At 46.0% G+C, this 25,872-nt stretch overlaps 1 protein-coding gene across 1 annotated transcript in view; it reads right to left on the reverse strand.

The window, feature by feature from the left end:
* The window catches only part of PRPF31 (pre-mRNA processing factor 31), a 571,659-nt gene that overhangs the window by 395,217 nt on the left and 150,570 nt on the right, over window positions 1-25,872 (reverse strand). The window contains exon 8 of the mRNA XM_069637987.1: window positions 6,814-6,971. Within this exon, the coding sequence (XP_069494088.1) occupies window positions 6,814-6,971 (158 nt within the window). The remainder of the gene's footprint in view (window positions 1-6,813; window positions 6,972-25,872) is intronic.

The raw sequence follows: 25,872 nt of genomic DNA on the forward strand, positions 1-25,872 counted from the left end.
CCATTCATGTTTGGATCAGCACATAGGCTTAATTAATGCTTGACACATGAGGATCTGAGTAGTGGGTGTATTTTTCTCCAGCACTGTACAGCAGATCGAAGAGAAGGTGGGTATAAATGTTTAACAATGTTGGAGCAAGGCAGACCCCCTGTGGCACACCCCCACGGAGACACACAGGTGGTGCTTTACAGTCACTAGAAGACTGCGGACCCAGAATGGAGCCAATCAAACTGTGGCCTCTTCAGAGCAGTTGGCAATTTTGGTTAATCTCTCAAGTAGCACAGAGTGGTCAATGTGATTGAACGCCACTGAGAGGTCGAGGAGGATAAGTATAGCAGTATGAGCAATGAACTCAACCAAATTAGCCTTTAGGTCAAGCATGGCAGGCTTGGATCGGTGCATGGCATGAAATCCTGATTAGCAAAGGGTAATTGTCAATGTACCCTTGTATCTGCAGGTAAGCGGTCCGGTCCAGATTTTCCAGCAGGAACGGGATGTTCGAACAGTAGTTACCCTCCGGATCAAAGGTCTCCTTTTTAAGGAGAGGCAGCATAACCCAGACTTCCTTCAAACATGCTGGGACAGCCATAGTATGGAAAGAGGAGTTGACAATATTAGTATTAAGTGATGCAAGGCATCCGATAGAACCCTTGATAATACTTGCAGGGCAAGAATCCCCCTTGCATAAAGATGGTTTCAAGCAAAGCATGTTTTTTTATTATTTCATTTTATGTAACTTGGTTGAAATTAAACTTCAGTGAGAAGGGACTAGCATTGCTAGGGAGACAATGTTCAGGTAGGTAAAAGGTAATGGAGTCTTGTAAGGCAGTCTGGCTGGCATGAATGGTGGTCTGATGTTGGTCTATTTTTCTGGAGAACTCATTCAGAATAGCGAGGCACCAGGTATGCCAATTTACTAATGATACTGAAGCTTTTTACCTTCAAGTTCCCTAAGAATTAAGAAGAGTTCCCTTTCACATGACTTTGCACTAGTAATCCTATGATTGTACTCATCTCGCTTAGCCAACAGGATGGCATCTTTATGACCTGCAGCTGCAAGTCAATATGTGGTAAGGGTTTCCGGGCGGGGGTCTTGCGAGAAACCCGAGGGTATTCTCCCAATCGGGAGGGACGAGGAAGACATAGGTCTATGAAGCCTTTATAGGCTGTAACAAATCGACCTCCCTTCAATCCAATAAACTTACTCTTCTAAAACCCAACAACTCCTCTGTATATAACCAATCCCCTAGGATCCCAATTTTCCAGACAATCAGCCGACGGCCCTTTCCTTTCCCCATAAGGATAAAAGGTGGAGCAAAAGAGCACAATACGAGCATGACAGACAACACGACGAGACACTTAAGCAGGCGTGGTAGTTCAAGAGAAGGAGAAAAGCAGCAGGAATCGAGAGGGTGGCGAGGAGAGAAGTTATCCTGCCCTCTTCATCCCAGACCTGCTGAACCTTCATGGAAGAGAGCCTAAGACTGAGAAAAATAGCACAAGTGTCTTGCAGCAGATGTCAACGCTACAAGCATACGCCGATAAGCAGGAGCGAGTGAAGCTCCTGCGACCTTGGTACCGGCCTAGACTCCAATGAAGAAAAGCCAAGCTGTTCATCGCAGCCGGTGAGTCGAGAGGGAAAACGATAAGAACTGGGCTGTGTAGAGTGAGACTTGCAAAGTGGCAAGCTTGAAACAAAGTGCTATGAACTATGAAAGAACTAATGAGGGGGAGACCAACTGTAGAGACTCTGGTCGAGCTCCACTTGAAAGAAACTACAGATAGCAGACGGCCATGAGAGAGCTAGCCGAGTAGGTCAAAGTGGTCATAATGAGGGTCAAGCAAACTCCCTTTACAATCGAAAGACTGATCTGCAAACTATGTAAAAGCAACGGAAGTAAATCCCGCATTGAAAGAAAGCAAGGGAAGTGAATCTCGCAGTGAGAGGGTGTGGTGTTCGAGCTAAAAAACATGGCGCTGGTGCGCAGTGCATTCTGGGGGAACTCAGAGCCATGATGGATATTTATCCATGCCTCAGTGGAAAGCTGCACTTGCTTTGCGAAACAACATGTTTTCAACGTTATTCGCTGATGGGTTTGGAATGCAGGCCTTCTCAGCCAAGGACACGGCGCTGGGAAAGCTAAGATCCGCAGGTGCCGGCTGGTACCTGATAACGAAGTTTGTTTTGGTTTGCTATGCTTGCGCCAAGGTTTTGAGATGAGTTATGGAATTGTTTTCCGGGGCGCTTAGGAGAGGGAAGCGCTCTGCTCCTTGAGGTTACTGTCGGTTGACCCAGCTGGCAATCAACGGTCACCCATCAATGCGCAAGCGCATCTGCCAGAAGGTTCGAGAAGGTGCCACCCCTTGTTGAGGAGGGCATATATGCGGAAGCCCTCAACGGTCAGACGGGACATGCACAAAGACCTCAGTCGGAGGGGGGACGCCCTGGTCCGATATACCTGTGGGCTGTTGTGCTCTTGGCCTGGCTGTTGTTGGGGTCTTTCAGCCGCTTCTGGCGAGATGAGGTTTTGTCAAGATACGCCCATGGTGATGTATTCCTGCTAATTTCCTATGATTTATCTGATTTATGCTTGTATTGTATATATGCCTAATTACGAATAAATAGCCGTATAAGTGCTACTTACTCTCTAAGCGTGCGTGTGGTTGTAAGTCATTGCGTTGTCTACCTGCGTTCAAAGTATTGGCTCTGCGGCTGCGCTGGTGATAAATTACTGTCCGTGCACTATTGGCGAGCAATACATGTTTTGGCTCTGCGGCTGTACTGGTGATAAATTACTGTCCGTGCATTTGGAGAGCAATACAGAGGGGCAAAGTCTAAAGTCCCAAGAAACAGCATGTTGACGGGTGAACCCAGCCGAGGGATGTCCACTATGAACTGTTTGAAAGACATGGAGAAGAAAAGGGAAGTGAATCTGGCTAAAAAGATTTGAGAGGGGTCCAAGCCCAGGAGAGGGAGATCCATGGGTTAAGCTCTCCCCCAGTGTTCATTAAGAAAAACAACTTTGGTAAACAATTGAGAAGGGTCAGCACCCGGAAAAGGGGGGACCAAAGGGTGAAGCCATCACCCTACGTGAACTGTAGCTAACAATTGAAGAGAAGTAAAAAGAATTGAGAAAGCCAGAATGAACCCGGCGGAGGGAGGCTGAAAGCAAAGAGGGGTCTGCGCCCGCAAGGAGGGGTCCCAATGGTAATCGAGAAGAGTCAGCGCCCAGACGAGGGGGACCCAAGGGTGAAGCCATCACCCTACACGAATATTGTAAACTAACTTATTTGGTGAAGGAACTTTGTTTTATTATTTCAGAGAAGTCAGGCCCTCGAAGGCAAGACACTGTGGAAACGAGACTTGGCCATCAACGGTTCTGAGAACTGCCATTTGAACTGTCTCGTGCGAGACTGTACTGTGCTCCAGACTCAAATCTTACCCCGTGCACAAAACGTGGGGAAGGGAGGCCCAGGCTACCGCATCCTGACATTATTTGATAACAAGTCTTACTTTTCTTGAGAACTATCCCACGCCCCTTTTTGTATTGGTTGTGAGGTTTGGCAATAGGTTTCTTATTATAGGCCCTTTATTTTTGACAACGCCACTAGGACTGCCTCATTTTTCATTTGATGGTTGACGCTTACTCCCATCTTAGATTGAGTTTTTCCAACCTGCATACAGCATTTATTGTTCAATTAACACCTTTGAACTGTGATCACTTGTGTCTTGTTGCCGCCATGAGTTCCACAGTCTTTAAGCCAAACATTTCAATTGGTCTCCATTTTCCTGTTAAACCATATCTTGTCTCCTACTTCACTCTTTACAATTCTGACCCTTTCCGGTGCCAAGGTATTGATAACCTTCGTTGTAATCTCATTATATAGGTGTACTAAGACATTGGTATCATTAGATGCAAGTATGTTCGCCAGCATAGGTGTGGCTAGTTCACTAAATGCTTCAGGAGTGACCATACCAAGGTTTTTTGACCTTCGTTCTAGTCATCTTATTAAGAGTATCAGGCAGAGGGAGAATTAATGATATTAAATAATGGTCAGTCCAGGAACAGGCAGTGATGAGGGAATAGAAAGGGCAAGATCAAATGATAACACCCAATCAAGGGTATTGTCACCCCCCCCCCCCAATCACCTAGAGTGTAGACCGTTATGTGGTGGCTTCTTGGTCTAGATTATTTGATCGAGATTAAAGTCGCCAAGGACGACTATGGGTGTGGTGGGCTTTAAAGAGTCTCCAAGTAGTGCATAAGTTCTTCAAATAGAAGAGCTCTTCCTCAGGGTCTACAACGTAGAAGGAGGCTAACCGTAGCATTGTCGTCCTTCGTTTACCAGGATGTGCTCCCAATCCTCTAGTGCATCAGTGCTTAAGACATGCAGATTTAATAAGTCTCTAGCAATAACTTCCCCCCCTCTTACCAGTGCCATCTCCTCTGAGAATCTGAAACCCCAGGGGAGTGGCTAGCACCACTGCCTGACTAGAGGCAACTTGTAGCCAGGTCTCAGTCACACACAGTATATCCAAGTCCAATGAGATAATCAGGTCAGCAATCACTGTAGCATGCTTCACTATAGAGCAAGCATTCCAAAAAGTTAATTTTAAGCTATTTTGGGGCATAGAAGGACTGAAGCCTCCCATATTCGATGGTACCCCATTTTTAGTCAATATTTTAGAGGAAGTGGAATGTTCAATCTGTCCAATTTAATGATTTACACTCTGCTGCTATAACATTAACTGTTCCCCATCAGGGGGGCTTAATATGAGGCCAGTAGTTCCATTCTCAATATACACTTGAATCACGCCATCTGGGGTAAAATCTACAGGTGATGCGTCCCTACACCCGCCAAAGCCATATACGTCAGCATAACAGCGCTGCTTCAGTGAAAGCCCAGTCGAGGAGAATCATTAGCAAGGTTGCTACACACCCACTCAATAACATTAAGCGGGAGCATACCGTGGAGGCAAATTCAAAAGTAGAGAACCAGTAGTGGACCCAGACACAATCGGACGTTGCAGTAACACATACCGGGTTGTCGTGAACATGCCTGAAGAGAAATGAAGGAAAGAGGGCTGCTGGGAGATGCAGTCCCAAATGTCAAAGCACGGCTGCACTAAGGCAATACAGTACCATATAAATTCACCAAAGGCAGCACACTATTGTGCCTCAGGAAACAAAGTTTAAATCCACTAGGCAAACAAAGTATTCCAGGCTTAGAAGCAGAACACACACACACACTCTTGCGTGGTCATCATACATGACAGTACTGTGCAGTGGTTGTGAAGTGGCCCCCTCATTGGGACCGACTTTGTGGAACCACTTCAACATCCCACTCATTTTCACATCTGCATTCTTTCAGCTTTTAGATCTTATTGTTGTGATGTTTTGGATTGTTTAAATCTTATGACTTACAACCAACAACCTAGTTTCTACTCTTCCATACATCACAAATGTTTATTCGAGGAAGGAGAGAATAAATGATCACGTTTAGGAGGAGTATTTTCTTAAGTGCTTTCTCTTTTTTTGACCCAGCTGAAGATTAACACTACTTCTTTCGAAAGCCATTCCATTTGGAGTAGGAACAGGTCCCTATATTGCACACAAGCATTCTAACACTGGGCTCTAGTATTTGGCGGTAGTGTTTGCTCCTTTTAATTATTCATATTTAGGTCTTCTTTTCCCCCCAATTGTTATATGTACTGATGGTTGCAGTGGACCAAAATGACAGTCAAATTTGGTAATTTTGCACCTATAGTCAGAACGCACAATTCCTCCATTTTTCTTAACAATTGGAAAGATTTGTTTTTGTGGTACAAATCATCCTTCCAGGGCTATAGGCCGCGAAACAAAGCAGGCAGCACACAAGCATGAAAACACATCGAGATCCAGACAATCTACCCGTTTGCTATAATTTCTGGTTTAATCTTCTAGGCATTCTCTCAATTCAATCAGTGTTTGGCTAAAAGTTATTCAACAATAAACTAATTTCAAAGAATGGCAGTGTATGTACGCACATCAGAAGTACTTCGCATATATTGTTCTCAAATCAAGCACTCTCCCCTTCTGTTATTAAGGAAATAGCCCAGCAGCATTACTTAGGTCAGCGCCCTTAAGCATTCGGGTCAGTGGTCTCTGCGCTATATAAATGCTTAAATAAATAAAATAAGATGTGCTGCAGGCCATAACAACTAACCGGTGAATCTACAGCGGTCAATGTTCTATGGGAATATGTTTGGGGACATAAAATATTTGCCCAAACAGAGCAAGTAGGGGTGTGAGAGTGGCAGGTCTTTGTAGAATACACAAATCCTTCCCCTAGGGTGCTTTCAAACAAAACAAGCATTTGCAAAGCCAATGGGACTGGCTTTGTAAATATAATTTCTCTTCCTTGGTGCAAAACAGGCATCCAAAAAAAAAAAAAAAAAAAAAAAAAATAGAGCAATGTAAAGTAACACAAAAGTGAAAAACACATCTATACACAGTACCATGCAGCAGAGAATTAAAACATGCCTTTAGAAGCATCATTCACACATCTCCACAGCTTGCTCCTACAAAATGCTGGCAGCTATAACGGAGCTTTCACCAGGATGCACTCATTTTGCATCATGGAGCAGTTGAATGGCACCTTTAGTATCCATCTTCAAAATATCTAGCCAGAGAAAATGTTCATTTTACACAATCTTATGAGCGGTAACGAACACGCACTATGGGAGATGAAAACAATTAACAATAGTGTACTATGGAAAAACTAAAGTAAATAATCAGACTAAGGGGATCCAGAGACTAGCATAAACCTTACCGGAGGCAATGACTGGACGATGTCACTGTGGTAGATGTAGCCAGTATGTGGCAGCACAGACGTGCTAGAGAAGCCAGACAAGTTCTTCCGCTGTGCTCCCAAAAGCATGACGTTACAGGCTGGCATCTTGGAGAGGTTAGTAAGACCTCCAGCAATGCCTGTGAAAGAATAGAAGAGAAATTATACTGGTCAGTGGAGAGAGTAGAAACTTACAAAAGCCTCTAGCGATGCCTGCATGAAAAATAAAGGACACAGCTGATGAGTCCCTCAATTCCCATAATTTGAGAGAAATGAGAATATAGCAGGAGATTAATTTAGAGATTATGGAGCCTGCCATGGACCTTGTTAAGATTGATTTCCAAAATACATCCTGGGTGTAGATTTTGGGAGACCACCGTATTATGGTGAACATGGAGACAAGAGATGAGGCAAACCCAATCAAGGTAAGGTAGCAGAGCGGCAAGGATTAGGATCAGGAGGGGTGCTTATGATCTAGGACTACAACCCCACACAGAGCAACACCAATAATACCAGTTAAGACTTGGAAGTACAAAAATACTATTAGGCCTTTAAAATACACCCTGAAAACGTTCAGTAAAATATTGTAACCCTAGGAGACATTGGAAAACATTTGATTCAATAACTAGTGTAACAAAGGTAAGTAGTCAGATGCATAGAAATAGACAAGTCACTTTAGAATAACCATGAACAGCTTCCCTAGCTCTTAAGTCCAACCCTAAGATGGTTTGCACACCAGTTTCAAAGACACTAAACAAGTAAGAGATATTGACGATGCCATTGGTTAGGATTTCTTAAGTCACAGATAGCTGCCATAGGGTGACATATCCGTGAACTCTTACTTCTGCATACAACAATGTGAACACCAAACTGATTCTGGAATGTATATGCTTATGGCCATCAGTGCTTCATGGGCCTATAAGACTCCAGAAACATTTGGAATCAGTCAGTAATGGCATTCAAAAGAGCATTCCACGTAATTCTACAGTAGTCCTCTTTTTCAACTGTCAGCAGGTTCTTATAAGCAGAAAAGAGCTGCTATTACTGTCTCCTTACTCCTCACAACATTTTTCACACTGGAGTAAAATCTCCTGGGCCTTCCTACAGTCTCGATCATACCAGGGGCTGGTTTTTATTGTGTGCCCAAGGTTCAGTCTGGCATTGGCCATACATGCAGGTTGTACATTGTCCACACGCATTGCATGGGATTCCAATACTGTTCTAGCATTGGGAGAAAGACTTCCACTTGTTTTAATCTTTGCCCACTCAACCACTTTTCTGGCATTTCCCGCTCGCCTCAATACTACATTGTCCAGCAGTTCACTCACTTTCTTCAGACCAAAACAAATTGAGGAACAATCCTCACGTTAAGTGGCCGATGGTCGCTCTCCACACTTTCATGTACTACAAACTCCCTTATCTGCAACCACATTTCAAAATTAACCACAATATAATCAATCAACGAAACATAGGGACCATTCACATTTGTACTTTTAGCTGGCAAATCACCAGGGGACTTGTTGGACTTAATTCACATACCTGGAGGTGCTACAGGATGCACACAAAGTTTCAGCAAGATTCGGAAGACCGTGCACCGCACAATGGCTCGAGGTCCCAGGGTATTGGGGTATTGCAGCACGACATGTAATGGCTCAAAATGCAGGCCCTCTCGGGTCTAGTGGATCTCACTAGGATCTGGGTCGGGGTTGTGGGCTATATTCCCCCCCCCTTAAAAATGGGGACTATGATTGCCTTTTTCCATTTACCCGCTCAGCAGTACTACACCCCCCCCCCACATCACCAAGCTGCACTTCAGCACAACCAGCAAAATGGCTGCGCTGGCTCCTGTGAACACCATTGCACCCAAACTGTTTTGCAGCGACAAAAGGATGGCTGCACTGTTTTGCCAAGCGCCATTTTGCAAGATGGAGCAGGGAGCACCCGGAGAAAGGCTACTAGCGTGTGTTCTTGTTTGTATTAAAGAAATGGGGTTAAAAAACAGCGCTACTTTGCTGCAAGCCCAAAGTTCCCATTGAAAAAGGGAATATTTCACCGTTAAAATTATGCTGCTCTGATGCTATTTTACCCCTGTTCTTCATCACACTACCTTCATCAAAAAGACCCGGTCATGCCCAGCCATATTCACATTGTGCTACATCAGAAAAGAACATTATTCCTTTATGGCAGGCTGTGCCAGCCAAATCTGAGAAAAGCAACAAAAGCTTTACTTCAGCTGCACGGAAAAACGCTTAAACTTTTGCCACAAAATGTCAAAAATCACAGCTTGAAAAGAAATTCTAGCTTTCTGTGCACATGTCATTTCAGAAAACCTTTGCCTTGTACAGACTGTAAAAGGAACTATGGATACAGAACAATGTGGGAATCCAGATAGTAAAAATCGAAAGGAAAATGCTAGCTTTCACTATGTGCCAAAATGGGCGTTTGTAAACCAAAGTAGAAAATGGCTGTTTTAAAGTACTATGTTGAACAAAAACTTTCCTTGCCTAGTAATGTCAAAGGGGATCGTGAAATACATGCAGGAGATGGTTTTATTCAGCAGGGTTTCTTGTAATTCAGGGCAAAAGTAAATAAAATAAATTAAACTGCAGTGGCTACATGGGGGGAAAATCAGCCCAAAACAGGTTTCTGCTGGGAGGATTCTAGCAACAGAAGGCCATTTACAGTAGATCCTAACACACAAGTGATAATTGCTACCTTTCCAGACTTTGGTCTGTGCTCCAGTCTCTTACAATGGAGCTTCTGGGACACCAACCTGTGAAGTCAATCAAACTGGGAACCCCCCCCCCCCCCCGCCCCTTCCACAATAGGCTGAACGGACAGTTGAGGGCTATCTGAAGAGAAAAATGGTTCCTGCAAAGGACAAAGGATGCCCATTTGTTTCAAAGACTATTTTTTAAATAAAACTTGCAAGACATTTATCTTTGCAACAGGACTTTGCAAAAATGTAAAAGTTAGTTTAAATATGATTTTCGTGGCTTTCAAATAAGATATCTTGGCTGTCAATAGCATGGATGGGACACGAACGCCAGAAGAATGTGAATCATGGGGGAATGACATATGATGGAATGGTAAAAATTACAGAAATGGGCCCCATGATAGTATGTACACACACTTAAGAGTTATAGGATTTTAGGCCAAAAGATTATTAGAAGGGCGAAACAATGTGTTACAAAATTGAGGATTGTACGGCTATGCTCTACACAAAATATGTAATCTGCCTAGGTCATTGGTTAAAATGCCACAACTGTACAAATGTGTAAATTATCTTCAGGTTGATTTTTGGCAAAAAAGTCTGTGGGAAGTCTTCATCTCATAACATGCAACCTCAAACTGAGTTAGCTCCTAGATAAGGTAACCAACATCGATTGTCCTATCCAGTTGTTTAGATGCATGCTCAGCTAAGCCTGCCCCACCATCTAGTCTAGGATGTCACTATGCATTAAGAGTCCCTCACAGCACTCCAGACAATTTCCTGAATTTCCTGCGCGTGTTACCGGTCCTCCAAATTCATCTTGCCAGACTCCAGATCCCACTGCAAAGCCAAAGTATAGCTGATCCTATCCCAGCAAGGCCAAAGCATTGCTGACCATCCCAGCAAGGGCTCAATCCTGAAACCCCACTAAAAATCCCAATACCCAAGGGGAGAAACTGTGGTATTCTTTTGGGAAGCAATCCTGAAACCAAACCGGCTTGCTGCCCATTAACTGCATCCAGCAGTACCTGTGCCATCCAGTGACCCGAATTGCCCAGCTGTACTTGCCATCTGGTCACTAGAATTGCCCAGCTGTTTGCTGTAAGGCGCGCCCGCCATATGGTGACCAGACCCAGTTGGCTGTTCGAAAATTCCAAACCCAAGCGTGGAATGAGTGCATCTCCTCATGCCAGAGAAATAAATAGTCTCCCCATCTTGACCCATTTGTCTTTGTTTCCCTCTCTAAGCAACCCTATCCATATCCTGATAACTTGTCCAACAGTCAGAATTCTCTGAATCTGGTCCTTGATCATCAAGCGTTAGCGCCACTTTTCTCTTCATTCCTGTCTTGCATAGGTCATGAGCGACATTTTGATTAATTAAATTAATTTTCCCTAAAGAAAAGGGGTATACTGCGTGAAGGGTTACAACTAAAGCGTAACTTTTATATTCACGGTGGGCGTTCCTCTTAGCCATTAAATCTAGTTTAAGTAAAATGTGCCTTTCATTTTAAAACAAGTTCTCTTTTTCACTGCTCTATTTTACTACAAACGAACCTCATTCTACCTTCCACATATCTCTCAATTCACCACCTATAGCTCTCCTTTCACCTCTATATTGTCCCTGGGCTGTGCATCTATTACCCTGCCCAAAAACCGCATTCCAATTCACTTTTCCATGTGTGAATTGGCTGCACTGGGTTTTCCATTTCAATCTGCTTTGGTGATACTCTGCCTTGGGATTGTTGGCGTTTATACATTCATGCTAGTGTGAGAAATTTGCCTCAGATTTAATCACACACTGTCAATTTCCGAGTGTCATTTTAGGCCTTTGGTCGGATTTTGATTCTGTTCGCTGCCTCTCATACCACCCAACCAACGCCCAGACTACCTGCTGCTTCTTTCTAGCCACTCAGAATTGTATTTGTGGGTTGAGGGAACATTGCAGGGGGGACACCTAAACTTGGGTGCTATCTATCCTAATTCAATTGTGCTTTGGTTATGTTCATGTAGAAGGTTAACCAAATGTAGTTCAGTAGGTTTTATTGTAATTCTCACCCCATTGGCGATTACTGACAATATTAAAATGTGTTATTTTTGTGAATTCCAAAAATAAATATTGTATTTTCACCAACCGGCCTGGTTCATGGTCCATTGTGACCCAGAGTATTTGTAAAAAGGGTGTGTGAGACAGGTTGGGTATCGGCTCAATTTGAATTAATTGAAATGAGAGAAAAAGCATTCCTATTGAGCGCCACATCACAGGATAAGACCAAGTATCCTGGTCCGGTGTGTGACGCCCGATTGGAATCCTTAACAATTGGGGGCTCGAGTTTGTTTATTCACCCGTGACAGCCTAACACAGCAGACTAACCTGCAAAGTAGTGATACTTTGCGTAGTTGGAATACTGGGTTACACTGTAGAAGCACCTCCCTAAAACAAAAATCCTAAGTACTAGGCATGTGTATAAAATTAAAGTCAAATCATCCCCAAAAATAGACAAGCAATAGAATACAGATTACCCTTACATAAATAAATTGATAAAGAAAACTTTCCAAAATGGCCACAGTAGAAATCAATATAGCTAGGGAGCACCTTCTGTATACACTGTCAGGGGGGAATGGCCAGAACAAGATGAAAGTCTGGCTAGAAGAAATAACGCAACAGGTCACTGCCATAGACATGGACACACGGCAGGACAGTAGCCTATTACACCAAGCTTTGAGTGAGTTATACATGACGCCGGAAATTAAAGAGGAGCCGATTAAAATTGTCAGAATTGTGGCCTATATGGATTGGCATATGGGAGTGATGCAGGAAAAGCATGAGGAAAATACAATTCTGGCGCAAAATGAATCCAAACATTTAGCTCAAATTCAGACTGAACTGAAATTAGCAGAACAAAACTTGCAAAAGAGCCAAGATTCTGAGGCAGAATCTAGAAATTACATTAAAAAATTAAAAGAGGACTTGGCTTCCCAATAGCAGAATAATGTAGACAAAGAAGCCCAATTAAATGCTTTAAGAATGGAGTGCTAAGAAAAGGTTGACTGCTTGGAAGAGGGTCAACTGAAATTAGAACAAGTAAAATACAGTGATGCAAGTACAGCGCAAATGGCCACTTTACAGAATCAGATAAAAAGATTGGAACAGGAAAATCATAAATTAATTATGAGAGACCTCCACTCTCAATCAGAATTTGATAAGAGCGCCAGAAATTAGGCGCAATAACACAACAAAGGGATGACCTGGCTGAACAAAGAGCCGCCCTGTGTCAGGAGAAAGACCCTCGACCAGGAAATGTGTAATTTAAAAACCAATCTGGAGAGAAGGGAGTCAGATCTTCAGGGACTGACTGGCCTAAAAGAGGAATATGACAAATTAATAGTACATAGGAGACAAATGGAACTAGAGTTCGAGCAGGCCATAGAGTCTCTAAATGTCCAGAAAAGGGAGGCTCACCTCCTACAACAAAAATTGTCTCAGGGTTCCCAAACTATACAGGCAGCGCAGAGAGAGAGAGAATGAGCCCCTCTGAGGAGAAGGAGGGGCTAAACCCATTTAACACTTGCTGACTTCATGGCTACCGGTTCACATGAGCTGGAAACCATGAGGCCATCAGAATTAAATAGGCCTAGCATAATGGAGCCGACAGGTCAGCCTTGCCCAGAAATTGATAGGACGTCCCTGTACAGGTACAAAAATATAAAGGCTGATGCCTCTAACCAGGAAACCTCCTATGAGAAGGTCAGGGAATCAGATCTGCAGAATCACTACCTCCAAAAGGGACCAGTTGGTTCAATTTGCACAGGAACAGGTAAAGGGGCCCCAAAAGAGCATCCTGAAGACCTCCACCCAATCAGGGCAGTGGGGGGGTCCTCCGCCAACCCTGGAAGCAGGGAGGAGTCAGATGACTACTCTCCTGTGCGCCACATGGGAGTAGAAACTAGGCCCCACCATTCTGCGAGCCTCTCCCAAGCTCAAAGAATCAGGGAGCACCTAGATGATTATGAGGGGACTTCAAATAGCGTTGCCTCGGAGTCTGAGGGCAAATGGACTCAGGTGACGCAGGTAGATAAACCAAAAAGAGTTCTGGTAAAAGACCCCATTAGGCAGATCAAGGCCATCAAGAGTTTCATGACACTCTACAATAAAAACGCAAGGTGTTCTGTCTGGGAGCATTTGGAACTCTATGAGCAAATGGACACTTCATCTTAAAGACAACCAGAACTGCATAGACTATGTTACATGGACGTTCTCTCCAGAGTACTCCAGCTTCTTTGCTGGACTGGAGGACCTGAACCATTCAAGATGGTCCACCTACAGGGCGGCCATCTTGAAACACTTTTCCGTGCACAGAAACCCCCAAGAGGCTCGCAAGGCGGCCTACAATTTGAAGTGCTGGGAAGATCAGGCCCCACAAGAATTTGTGCAGGGGCTAAAACGCACCTTTGCACAAACCACTAGGAGGGTGTACACGGATAGCAGGGAGTTCATAACTACCTTCTTTCATGCACTCCCAAAATATATCATGACCCAGCTGGTGAGGGATTTCCACGATAAAAAGGTCTCTGGACTGGGTAATAGAGCAGGCAACTCGCATTTATGAAATCCAAAAATGAAAAATCAGAACAAAAACCCCAAACCAGCCAACACCCCTGCTGCTGCAAAGGTAGCAGAGGTGAAGGTTGCCAGCATTTTAGACCTAGAAATGGGGAGCCTAAAAATGCACCAATCCCAAACCAGCAAAACCAGAGGCCAAGAAGGCCCCTAGGCGAATCACAAACAGGTGGCAATCAGGGAGGTAATCCCATTAATGGGACCCTAATTCTCTTGAGCATATCAGTCCCAGGTACAAGGGCAACCGGCCTATCTTGGGGTATGTATGGACTCCTCCCACCCAAGGAGGAGGGTCTCGCCAGGTAAGTACTTCCCCAGGAAACTTTCCTCCTAACTCCCCTCAGGAGGGCAGTAAAGTAATCCCCCAAATCCAGGCTTCAGTTTATTTCCACAGTACCCTCAAAACCCCCAGCTGCAGGGCAACCCCTCCTCTTTCCCCGGTTTCAGGAGCCCAGACAACCCAATCAGGGCGAGGGGAGGCCAAGGCGGGAGGGCTACCAAAATCCACCATCTCCAGGTTACTACGTGAGAAGGGATAGTTACCCTTCCCGTGAACAAACGAGGTATGAGCAAAGACCCCTGTACCAGCTGGAACGGGTGTCCCAACTGGAGCACCAGGTCCAGAACCTTACCCAGGATCTGGGTCGCATGTTGAGGGCTCAACAGAACCCTCATATGAACATGGCGGCCCAGAACAATGACTGGAAGAGAACCACAACAAGTCACTGGTTCAAGGGGAGGAGGCAAGGGGGAAGGGGGTTGTAAAGCTCTAGAGGAAACTTCCTTCCTCCCCGTGAAAAGCCCCTGGATACCAACGAAAATCTCCTGCCCCTGAATATCTGCCACCCAGGGAACAGAGGGTGGGTAGGAGGAATAGAGACCTCAAAAAGGCCCATTTTGGGGAGGATGTTCATGTCCTCCAATTTGAAGGGGAAGAATCCTTTGAGGATTCTGGGAAAACAATCTTCTCCTTCAGGGACGGGGGAATTCCTCCCAAAGAAAAATGGGTCCCAAAAGATCTAAATGAAGACTGGGTGGATGTGGGGACTGATTCAGAATCACCCATCCTTGAAACCCCAGAATGAGCATCCTGAGAATCAAGTATTAAAGGGAGGATCCCAAACCGATTCTGGTGACTGCCGCCAAGAAGGGGGGGTGGGAGGCAGCCCAGAATCATAGAAAGAGGATTCCCAAACTTCCGAAACCAATTCTGGTGACTGACTCCAAGAAGGGGGTGGGGGGCAGCCCAGAATCTGGAAAAGGGGAGCACTAAACTCCCCAAATATCAGAATGTCAAATTTTACTTTCATATTCCCAACACAGAATTATGCCCAAACTATCCCTGTGTCGGAGTCCAAAATAAAGAAAATGACCACCCAGCTTGCTCAAAATGCACATTACGTTTGCCCACTTGAGGAGAAGGTAGTGTTATGCTCACCTGGCTCCCACAGGGGCGTCGATCTGAACTGGACAGCTGCGGTCTCCACCAATGTGATGCGTAGTGCCGAGATGAAGGACTGGACTGGCCCACCTAGTTTCATTTGCTTGGCCCGTAGAAATATTCTTCTGCAAATGGAGAACGGGATTAACCACCCGTGGAGTTGAGCGTTAACCCCCCACTCCCGCTGATCTCCCCACTGATCACCTTTGATGTCCCCTCTAATAGTCTCACCTGATGGTTTGAAAAGATGAGCTCTCCATCCTGCATTGAGGGAAGGGGCGCATAGATAACCAGTTGCTTCACTGGCTCGAAGGAATTGGTGAGTTCCAGAACAATATTGACTCAGATTCCCGGCAAGATGCCATAAGTATGTAGTTGGTAAGAGTTCAAATGTCTGACTTTCACTCTGTCCGATTCCTTGCAGGTTGCAGCTTAACCCTAGCGAAGACTTCCTCGTGGCAACCGGTAATATTCAGGTAAGGATTTGTATTATCCAACACAGTTCGATAAAATAATGTCAATATGTGACCTGTTGCTTTCTCCCTTATTCAGGCGCTGAGAGAAAGTATGCAGTCTCGGGGAATAATGCCTCCGGCAGTAAAATCAGGTAAGTCTATTGTGGTGATGAGATTTCCCCTGGTTTGTCCCTTTGTTTCACTTTGCTGTCCTTTGGTTTCCCCTTAGGGGCCAGGGTTCGGCGAGAATGCAGTGGAAGCTGCGCCGACCCGTGAAGAGGAATAGTACCCCCGGTGGTAAAATCAGGTAAGTCTATGGGGGGTAACTAATATTGCCTCTGTATTCCCTTGGCTCACCTTGCTGTTCTCGTCTTCCCCTTAGGTGCCGGAGTGCGGCGGGAACATGCAGAAGGATGCGGTGGAATGTGAAGATGCTGCGAAGGCTGGTGAGTTCAGCGCGGCGCTGCAGCAGGCGAGGCGACGTGGATAAAATAACTTCTTTCTTCCAGCTCGAAGGCGCGATGGATCGGGAATTCAGGTAAGGATCAAAAGGTATTGCTCTTGTTCTAACCTTTTCTCCTTCTTTCACCCTTTTTCTAGGAGTTCCGGACTCGAGGCGGGCGTGGCAGAAGACTGGATGTAGACTTGCAGGCACGGTGAGCGTTACGCTGCTGGATGCAGAATAACGCGAAGCGTGTGTTGCTCTTCGTGCGTGGTTTAAATAGCCTCCAAAATAGTCCCAGGTAAGTATTCCTCCCCAGCCCCACCCGAGTAAAAAAATATTCCCCAAGTAAAGTAGTCCCTTCCAAGCCTCTTTTGGCTTGGAGCTCTTGCAGCATGGTCTGCATCAAGTAAGTTTGCAGCATGGTCTGCATCAGGTAAGTTTTAATCTATGAGCCTGACTCCATATGAGCCTGGCGCCATAGACGCCAGGACTGACTCTCCATATGAGCCTGGCGCCATAGACCCCAGGACTGCACCCAAATAGCCCCTAGCAGGGGTTGTTGGGCTTGCTTGGAATGACTTGATGCCTGCTTCCGGGGTTGCTGGACTTAGTCTGGGTCCCCGGGGGTAGGCATCATGACAGGTAGATGCTATGCCCCGGTCCAAATGCAAGGGCAATGTACATTTTCAGTACTGGTGGACATTGGATACCAAGCCACTCTTCTGTTAAAAAGGGCCTTTGAGCAGCTAAATTCAGGAAGAGGGGAGAGATACCAGATCCCTCACACCCCTCTTCCTGGACAACTCCAGAACTTCGAAGGGAAGGAAAGTCCTGTAGAGGGGACTGCAGAGTTGGAAATAAAAATTGGGCGACACAAAGTGACACACCCGGTCATAGTCGTTTCTCCAGAGGGAGCACCCGGTCTACTAGGGAATGACATCCTGCGTAGGTTGTCCCCCCCCGCCCCTAATAGACTGTAAACAAGGTCCTCTGGACTCAGACCAACAGGCCAATAAAATGAAAACAGAGTGTCAACCATGTTAGTTTAAATGGCACATGCCATCATAGAGTTTCATTTCCAGAACAACCAAATACCTGACGTGGTAGTAATTGCTGTAGGGAAACAAACTGGTGATGGGAACTCCTCTCCATTCCTGAAAATCAACCTTCCTTCGAGTTTTAAGTGGCATTCCACATTGGAAGGAAATAATTTGAAATTTTATGCTGATTCACAACGTGAAAATCCCAATCCTATAGTCAAAAGTGATGAGAAACCAGCTCAAAGCTTAGCTGATATTCAGAAAATTAGAGAACAGTTGTTCATCCCCATTTGTGAAATCTGATAGTATGGAGAAGCCTGGTTTGTTATCATTATGGAATCATTACCCATTATTACAGAATCATGACCTATTGTTAGAGAATCATTACTCATTTAGGGATCCAGTTATCCATCATACGTACTGATTAGTAGTGACATCATTAGACTATCCACATATACGTAGCCATTTGTATTTGCTATAGAATGAGGCCTGTTATATGTGAAGTGCCATGTAGAGACATGTTATATATGTAGAGATACATTATGTATGCATTGTAGAGACACACGTATGAGTGTGTACTTAGAATATCCATTGAGGCATTATAGATAGCGCTTGGGTTTGCGAGAGAGAGTAAACGCTAGAAAGCATGTAGCTGTCTCCTAAGCCATTCCATTGAGACAGAAGAGAAGCGCCACTTGGTTCTGTGCGAAGTTGTTATGGTACGCTGTGAAAGATTGGAATACGTAAACAGTTTGGTTGATAAGAGCTTGCCTTAGTAGAGACGCAGACAGAAGGTGGGGGCAGGCAGCACCATGAAGAGAAAGGGAGAGCTTTGCAGGGAGAAACATGCGAGGAGAGAGGGATTTGAATGGAGAAATGAGATGGCAGGATGCTTCGCAGGCTGAAGATATGATGAAAAATGTCATGATGACCAGAACACGTAGTGATTGAAAAGTACACGTACAGGCATTCCAGACTTTTAGGCACTGCTCACATTTAGAAATGTTGATAGACAGAGGCATTTTAGCTTAGAAAGACGAGTGTAACCATAGAGATTTATGTAAGTCATTGAATAGTATAACCAAAGGTTAAGAGATTGGAGTTTAGAGGTAGATGGAGATGACTTGGAGAGAGACGTTTGGTTGGCATGAGATCGAGAGGCAAATGAAAGGAAGTTGCCATTGAGGGAGAAGTGTTTTTGATGCAGCAGAATCCAATGGCTTTGGGAGTTCGGAAGCTTGGGGAAGCATTCTGATAAGATCAGCGTTCAAGAGCTTGGGAGAGGCATTGAGGCAGTTTGAGTGACCAGACTGGCAGAGTGAGCTGGAGAGGGGAGTATCGATTTGAATAAGACATGTGCATGGGGAATTAGAACAGACACTCACTCAGAGCTTTGGCTGACATGATAGATGGGGTAATCAGACAGGGTTTGTCTTCGAGAGAGTAAAGTATGGTGTGGAATGGAGTTGCTATTAGATTGCTTGCATTAGAAGCCTGCAAGGCTTATAGTTATTGCATGGTAGATTTGCACCCAGAGCATAAAAAGGTGCAAATTCGAGATTTGCATTATAGTAGTGTTTGCATCATGCATTGCTATGTATGACTAAAAGGGTTTCTATTGTTGAATCGATTCATGCGTTTTCTTTGTGTCATGTTAGTGTGTCCATAGGAGAAATTTTGGAGTAATCTAGGAGTAACAGTGCACAAAGGCCCTGAGCTACAAGAGCGGGGGGGGGAGGGGCATAGTGATCCACAACGCCCTAGGAGTTTGTCTGGGATGGACAACATGGTCGCCCACTAGGGGCTAGGCCAAAGGTAGAGTTTGTGGCACTTTACACATATTCAGTTAAATGAGGGGAAGGAGTCTGTTCTCGCCCAATTGTTTGTGAACAACGAAAAGAGCTTCATCAGCAAAGCCATGTTCCGAAAGCTCCCCAAAGATCCAGCCATTCCCACATTTAAATTGATCGATAAGTGGGAAATGGGCCTGGAAACTCCCTATTCCAAACAGCTCCTCCCTAGCAGGTGTAGGCTCAACATTTCTACAGGTAACAAAAGCATAGAACAGAATTGTTGGATTGTGCAAGATTTGCCTGCTGCATTCCATTTAGGCAGTGACATTCTCAATCGGTTTGCCATTAATTTGTACCTGATAAATTACAAAGCCTGGTCCCGACTAGGGGGAAATCCCATGGACTTTGATGATTCAGAAAAAGCATTGGTCAGCCCAATTGCTGCCGTATGCAGTTAATTCAAATTGGAGAGGAGGTCAACATCCCAGAACGGACAAGACTATTCCCACTTGAATTAAAAATAAAAAGGAGGACAGAAACTGCAAAATCCTGATGCATATGTACACCTCAATGTCCATCTCCAACAGCAGGGGCTGGGGTTAAACCCAATCCCATTAGTCAACACAGAACACAACACCATTCCAATATTGGTGGATAACATCGACCTCAGGAGTATCACTCTGGGCGCAGGCACCATTATTGGAATGGTGGTTGATGACCTACATTTTTCCATGGATCTAGGAAATTAACTGTTAGGACCAAACCCCAGTGACAGTTTTGACAATGACTTCCCACCAGACAGGATCTTCACCCGGCAAGCAGGGAATTTCCTGGTGTATTCTTCCTGCCCTTACAGTGAGGAAGAGGTGACCTGTAACATCAGGCAGGATGAGGTGATATTCCAGGTCCACAAGTACTGCCTCTCCTACCTGAAAACCTCGGTCCAGGTCAATACTCTAACCAGAGACCTCTCCACCCAGCTAGAGGAGACCGCTGAGATAGCAGAACCGGAAGTCTTTCCAGGCTTCAGGCAAATGTTTGAAGAGTGGGTCAACCTAGCTGATGCCTGTGAGACTCCGCAGTAAAAGCAAAAGTTGAAACAGGTATTCTTAGATTTTCAAGATCTCTTTGCGGTGATCTCGTATGACTGGTCACACCGAAATCCATACTACAACAATTCCCACGGATCCTGGAATGACTCGTGTTTGTGAAGCAATATCGCCTGCCTCTCGCATCCATGGAGTCCCTTAGTGGAAATAATCAAAAACCTTGAGTCCCGTGGGATAATTCGTCCAGTCCACAGTACCTTTAATAATCCAGTGCTGGGGATTTTAAAACCAAATGGCCAATGGAGACTCTGCGCAGACCTTAGGGAGCTAAATAAACAGGTCTACATGTCCCAATGGCCGCTCCCCTACATTGACGAGAGGCTGGCCCAGATCCAGGGGTCAAAAAGGTATAAACTACCATTGACCAGACCAATGGGTACTGGACCGTGCCCGTCAGTAGGGAGGACCAATACAAGCTGGCCTTTACCTTTTGGGGGCAGCAATACACACGGACCCAGACTCCCTTCGGATATATAAACTCCGGCAACGAATTCAACATCTTCCTACACAAGGCCATGTGAAAGGTGTAACCTGGCCTATGTGGATCATGTCCTGATAAAAAGCTCAACTCTGGAGGAACATCTAGCAGAAATCCATTATGTTTTGACCCAGTTGAGCGTTGTCGGAGCAAAACTGTCCTTTCAAAAAGACAGTGGTGCAGGACCCGTGTCAACTTCTTGGGACATTGTATCACTCCTGAAGGTCTCTGTCCCCAGGTAAAGAGTCGAAACACTCCTAACACTGAAAGACCCCCCAACTCTGCGTGAGCTAAGAAGCCTCCTTGGACCGACTAATTACAGTAGGAAGTTCTTGGAGGATTATGCAGAGATCACAAGACCCCTGATCCATCTGTTAAAGGGGCAGGGGTGGTCAAGTCTGAGTGGGGCCCAGAACAAGCCGAGGCAGTAAAGCAACTCAAAAGAAGCCTCTCACAAGCGCCTTGTCTAGCTTACCCTGTCAAAAACAAGGAGTTCTTCTGGAAGACAGTGTTCTCGAATACATGCTTGACATCAGTATTATATCAAAAGCATGACAAGGTCAATGAAGTCATCTCCTATGCAAGCAAGACTTTATCCCCTGTGGAGGAAACATTTTATGATTGTGAGAAGGCACTCCTGGCAACGGTGTGGGCATTGAAAAATTACTGCCCGTTTATCCAGGGGGAACACATCATAGTGGAGACTCCACACCAGCCTCTGCAATATATCCAAAGTGACAGAATCCAGGCCAGAAATGTGGGTAATTCCAGAATTACTTCCTGGATTCTGTCAATGCAAGGCTGTCCTGTGGAGGTCAGATATGGCCAAAACAAGAAGCGTCCCCTCGCGCAAGGTCTGGCTGACTTGCATGATTGTGCCAGAGAAAACTGTCTCAAGGACGAAAATCCAAGACAACATGGAGGCGTACCTGAATTCCCCGCACAAAGTCTATGAAGACAAGTGCGATGGAATGCCCACAGTTTGTGGATGGGTGTTCCTACCATGTTAACGGGGAAAAGGAACTGGTGGCCGGTGTTGGGAATGCCCCGCAACCCTCTGCTGGGTACAAAATCGGTCCCCGTAGTAGTCAGGTGGCAGAGTTGATGGCAGTTCATCAGGCCATCCTCACTGCCGTCAAACACCAACTACACAAACTGGTCATCATCACTGAATCAGATTATGTGCGGAACGGGTTCGTGGAGCACCTGGTTAATTGGAAAACAAGAGGCATGCTATGTGCTAATAACAAACCGCTTAAACATGGCAAGCTAATCCAAAATATTGACGATCTGGTCACCTAGTGGGATGAACATCTATTGGAAGAAGATCAAGGGTCATTCCAGAATAGAGGGGCCAGACTAAACAAAATGACCTAGCTGATCAGCTGGCCAAAACCAGAGCCATCCAGGGGGATCTCCTTGAGATACAGACCCTGTTGGGGGAAATCCAGGTCACTGCCATCACTAGGTCCAAGACAAATTCTCACAATGAACTCTCCACTGCCCAGTGGAGTAAGGAAACCCCAGATGCTGATTTAATCACGGCACAAAAAGGGGATCCGATTATTGGTACATTTTATCAACACATTGATGACCCTGAGAACTTTCCACTGACAGATACAGATTACATTGGGAAAGAGGAAGTCAGTGTTGATGAAGTGTCCAAAAATGTTCCTAATCCAAGACGGTTTGTTGGTAAGGCCATCCATCTCTGGCTGTGACCAGTGGGTGGTTTCACACTACTTTAGAAATCTTTTACGAGAGGTTGCATACTGGCCACACCTGGGGCAGGACCTCGACCAATCAATGAAGGGGTGTATTGTGTGTGCACAATTTCAGCTAACTTCACTCACACACCGAGCTCCCCTCCAGAATAGGGGGATGACACTGCCTTGGTCAGATTTACAAGTAGATTTCAATGGGCCCGTGATTCGCTCCTCTAGGGGTAACAAGTACATGTTAACCGTAACATACTGGTTTACCAAATGGGTGGAATGTCTCCCGGCCCCGAATTGAAAGGCAGCAACAGCTGCTGCCCTGATCAACCACATCTCGCATTTTGGCCTACCCCATAGGATGGAGTCAGACAGAGGTAGTCACTTCACCAGCGAAGTGATGACAAAGATGTGGGAGATACTTGGGGTAAAAAGGAAACTTCACATTGCATCCCGCTCTCCTCTAGTGGGGGAGTTGAGAGGTACAATAAAAACATTGTGAGCATTCTAGAAAAGTTTGTGGCAGATTCTGGGCCGAGTTGGGACATCCGATTACCGCCTGTCTTGATGGCCATCAGATCTACAACTTCTGCGACCAAGATGTCTCCATTTGAGCTGATGACTGGACAAAGGATGATGCTACCTCAGCATCTGCTCTATAGAACACAAGAGCAGACACGAACGCCTCCACAACTCATGAGTATGTTGAGAATCTAAGAAAACACCTTCAACATGCTTTTGCGAATGCTCAGCAGAAGCTGGAAAAATCTGCAGAGGGTATGAAGACCGACTTAAAAACAACCAAAAAGATCCAGCCACCAGGGGGCGCAAGGATGTACAGCACCGCCGTGTAAGCTCCGCACCCGAAGGTCTTTAAAGCGGATTAAGCACCCGCTCAGAGACCCCCCTGTGGAAATACCAACGAGGCAGGGGCTGTGTGAAGCCCCCCCCCCCCCCCCACCAGCAGGAGAAATCCAGACGAAAATCGGAGTCTGGGAAACCCAGAAAAAGCATCAACCAAAGTGGGGCCCGCGACGAGATCTGGCAGAGGCAGGGGAGGCCTCTGTGGAACCGCGCTCAGTTAAGCAGGCCAAGAGGGGTCGCCTGAGCAGTGCCCAGAGGATCTGGAGACCGTCCGCCCAACCCGCACATCAGGCGGGGGACTCTTGAGGGGACCCCTGACCCCCACGGAACGCAGAGATCGAGCCGCCGCAGCGGGACTCCGCTCATCCGGGTTAGAGAAAAGCACCGGTAAGAGCCACGCTGCGCCGGCCCTCCCCCGCCGCACACAAACATTAACAATAAGCCAGGAGGCCTACGGAGCCCCGCGCGCAGGCCCCCGCTGCTGCATCACCGGCCCAGGGGGGGCTTTGGCGCGGCATCCCCACCGCAGAGACAGTCAACTAAGGCAGTGGGCAGGACCTTCGCGGGACCCGTGCTTTCTTGGTGGCAGCTGCAAGAGGGGGCCACACAAAGGCCTTCTTCAGATACGGGCGAACCCGCAAAGGAGTTAAAGGGGAAAAAAATTATAAATTAAAAAAGGAAAAAACAAAAAACAAAAAAAAAGGGACAACGTGAAGCAGCTCCCTACACCCCAGAGAACAGTACCCACCAGTGCAGGGTATACAGCAGAACAGCATCAAACAAAGGAAAGCCATTGAGTGCCATAAACCACACGCTCTATATGGAATGAAAAACAAGCTGATGACTACAGGGCAACCCACCTACTAGTCATAGTTTAGAGAGTGCACAGTTGCCTCAAGGAACTTATACAACTCCCATTTGATTAAAAAAAAGCCCCCCACAAAACACCACCACTCAACGAGAGAAAGGGGAATTCACTCCAAACTAGCAAAAGGCCACCAGGACTGAGGGTTGGGCCCCCGCAACAGGGGCGTGTGCCTCCTCAGGTGACCGACCACATATGAGAGCCGATATCACAGGAGCATCTCAGTTCCTCCTCTGATCTGAAGATCACGCAGGCCGCAAAGACCATTTACAACAAAGACAGCGCAACAAGCCTGCTACACGAAAGCGGGAGGGACAGCCTGGGCATAGAACAAATGGAAACCCGAGGGCACACGACTTAGCCCAGGTATAAAGCCCCTGAGCCCCATCTAGGCAGAACTCCCAGAGATAGCGGGGAAGTTTCCTGAATATATGCAAGCAAAAGAAAAGCTAGCTACTTACGCCAATGTCCCCCCCCCTGCTCACAACGTCATTGCCCCCACGATGGCAACCGAGGCAACAGCGCACGGCGAAACGGCAGCCACAAAGGGCTACATAGCAGCTCTGCTAACTGAGATGACGAATATGGGAGCCAACATAGGGGGCAAAATTGATACGATTACCCAACTCATGGACAAATGCGAGGATAGGCTGGATGGGGTAGAAAATATCAAGCCTCAATAGACACTCTGGAAACACAGCTGGAACACAGAACAGACCTCGAGCAGAGAGAGGAAGAGTACAGGTTAAAAATGGACGATTTGGAAAATTGAGAGGTGCAACAACTTGCGCTTTTTTGGAGTTCCGGAACGGGAGGGCGAAACAGAAGGACTTAAAAGCAACGCTTCACAACATCATTAAGCTCCTGGCGGCCGATTATGCAATCGAGGAACCAAGGACCGAACGGATCCACAGAGCAGGAGGTCCACCGGGAGGCCCAAGATCCGTCCTCGCTCGCTTCCATCGATTTCAGGACAAGGCTAAGATTCTCGAAAAGGCAAGGCGCGGTGGTTTGATCACTCTAAATGAAGCACAAAATAACTATATACCAGGACCTATCCGCCATGACGCTAGCTCTTAGGAGGATGTGTGGCCCCCTGACGAAATGGTTGCAGGAACGAGACACCCGATACAGGTGGGGATACCCCTCTCTTGAGCATAGCGGCACAAAATTCAGACTACAATCAGAGAGAAATAAAGGCATGTATATCCAAACTCGTGGAGACACGTGAGCAGAGGGACAATGGAAATGCACCAAGGGGCGAAGGGAGAGAATGGCGAATTCAAGGTCCTAAGAGACAGAGTGAAGGGATCGTGAAAATATCGAAGAAGCAACATTTCCCCAGAGGGGGCAAGTGAACCCGATCAGCAATAATGGCTTCATGCTATGTTGGCGATTTGAATATTGTCTGTTTTTGATCCTACATATAAAGTTATGTTTATTTGTTGTAAAATGAGGTTTGAACCTGGGGGTTGGCGGGGGGGGGGGGAAGATGTAGGGGCT

The sequence above is a fragment of the Ambystoma mexicanum genome, chromosome 1q, assembly GCF_040938575.1.
Source record: "Ambystoma mexicanum isolate Mex_15411 chromosome 1q, UKY_AmexF1_1, whole genome shotgun sequence".
Lineage (NCBI taxonomy): Eukaryota > Metazoa > Chordata > Amphibia > Caudata > Ambystomatidae > Ambystoma > Ambystoma mexicanum.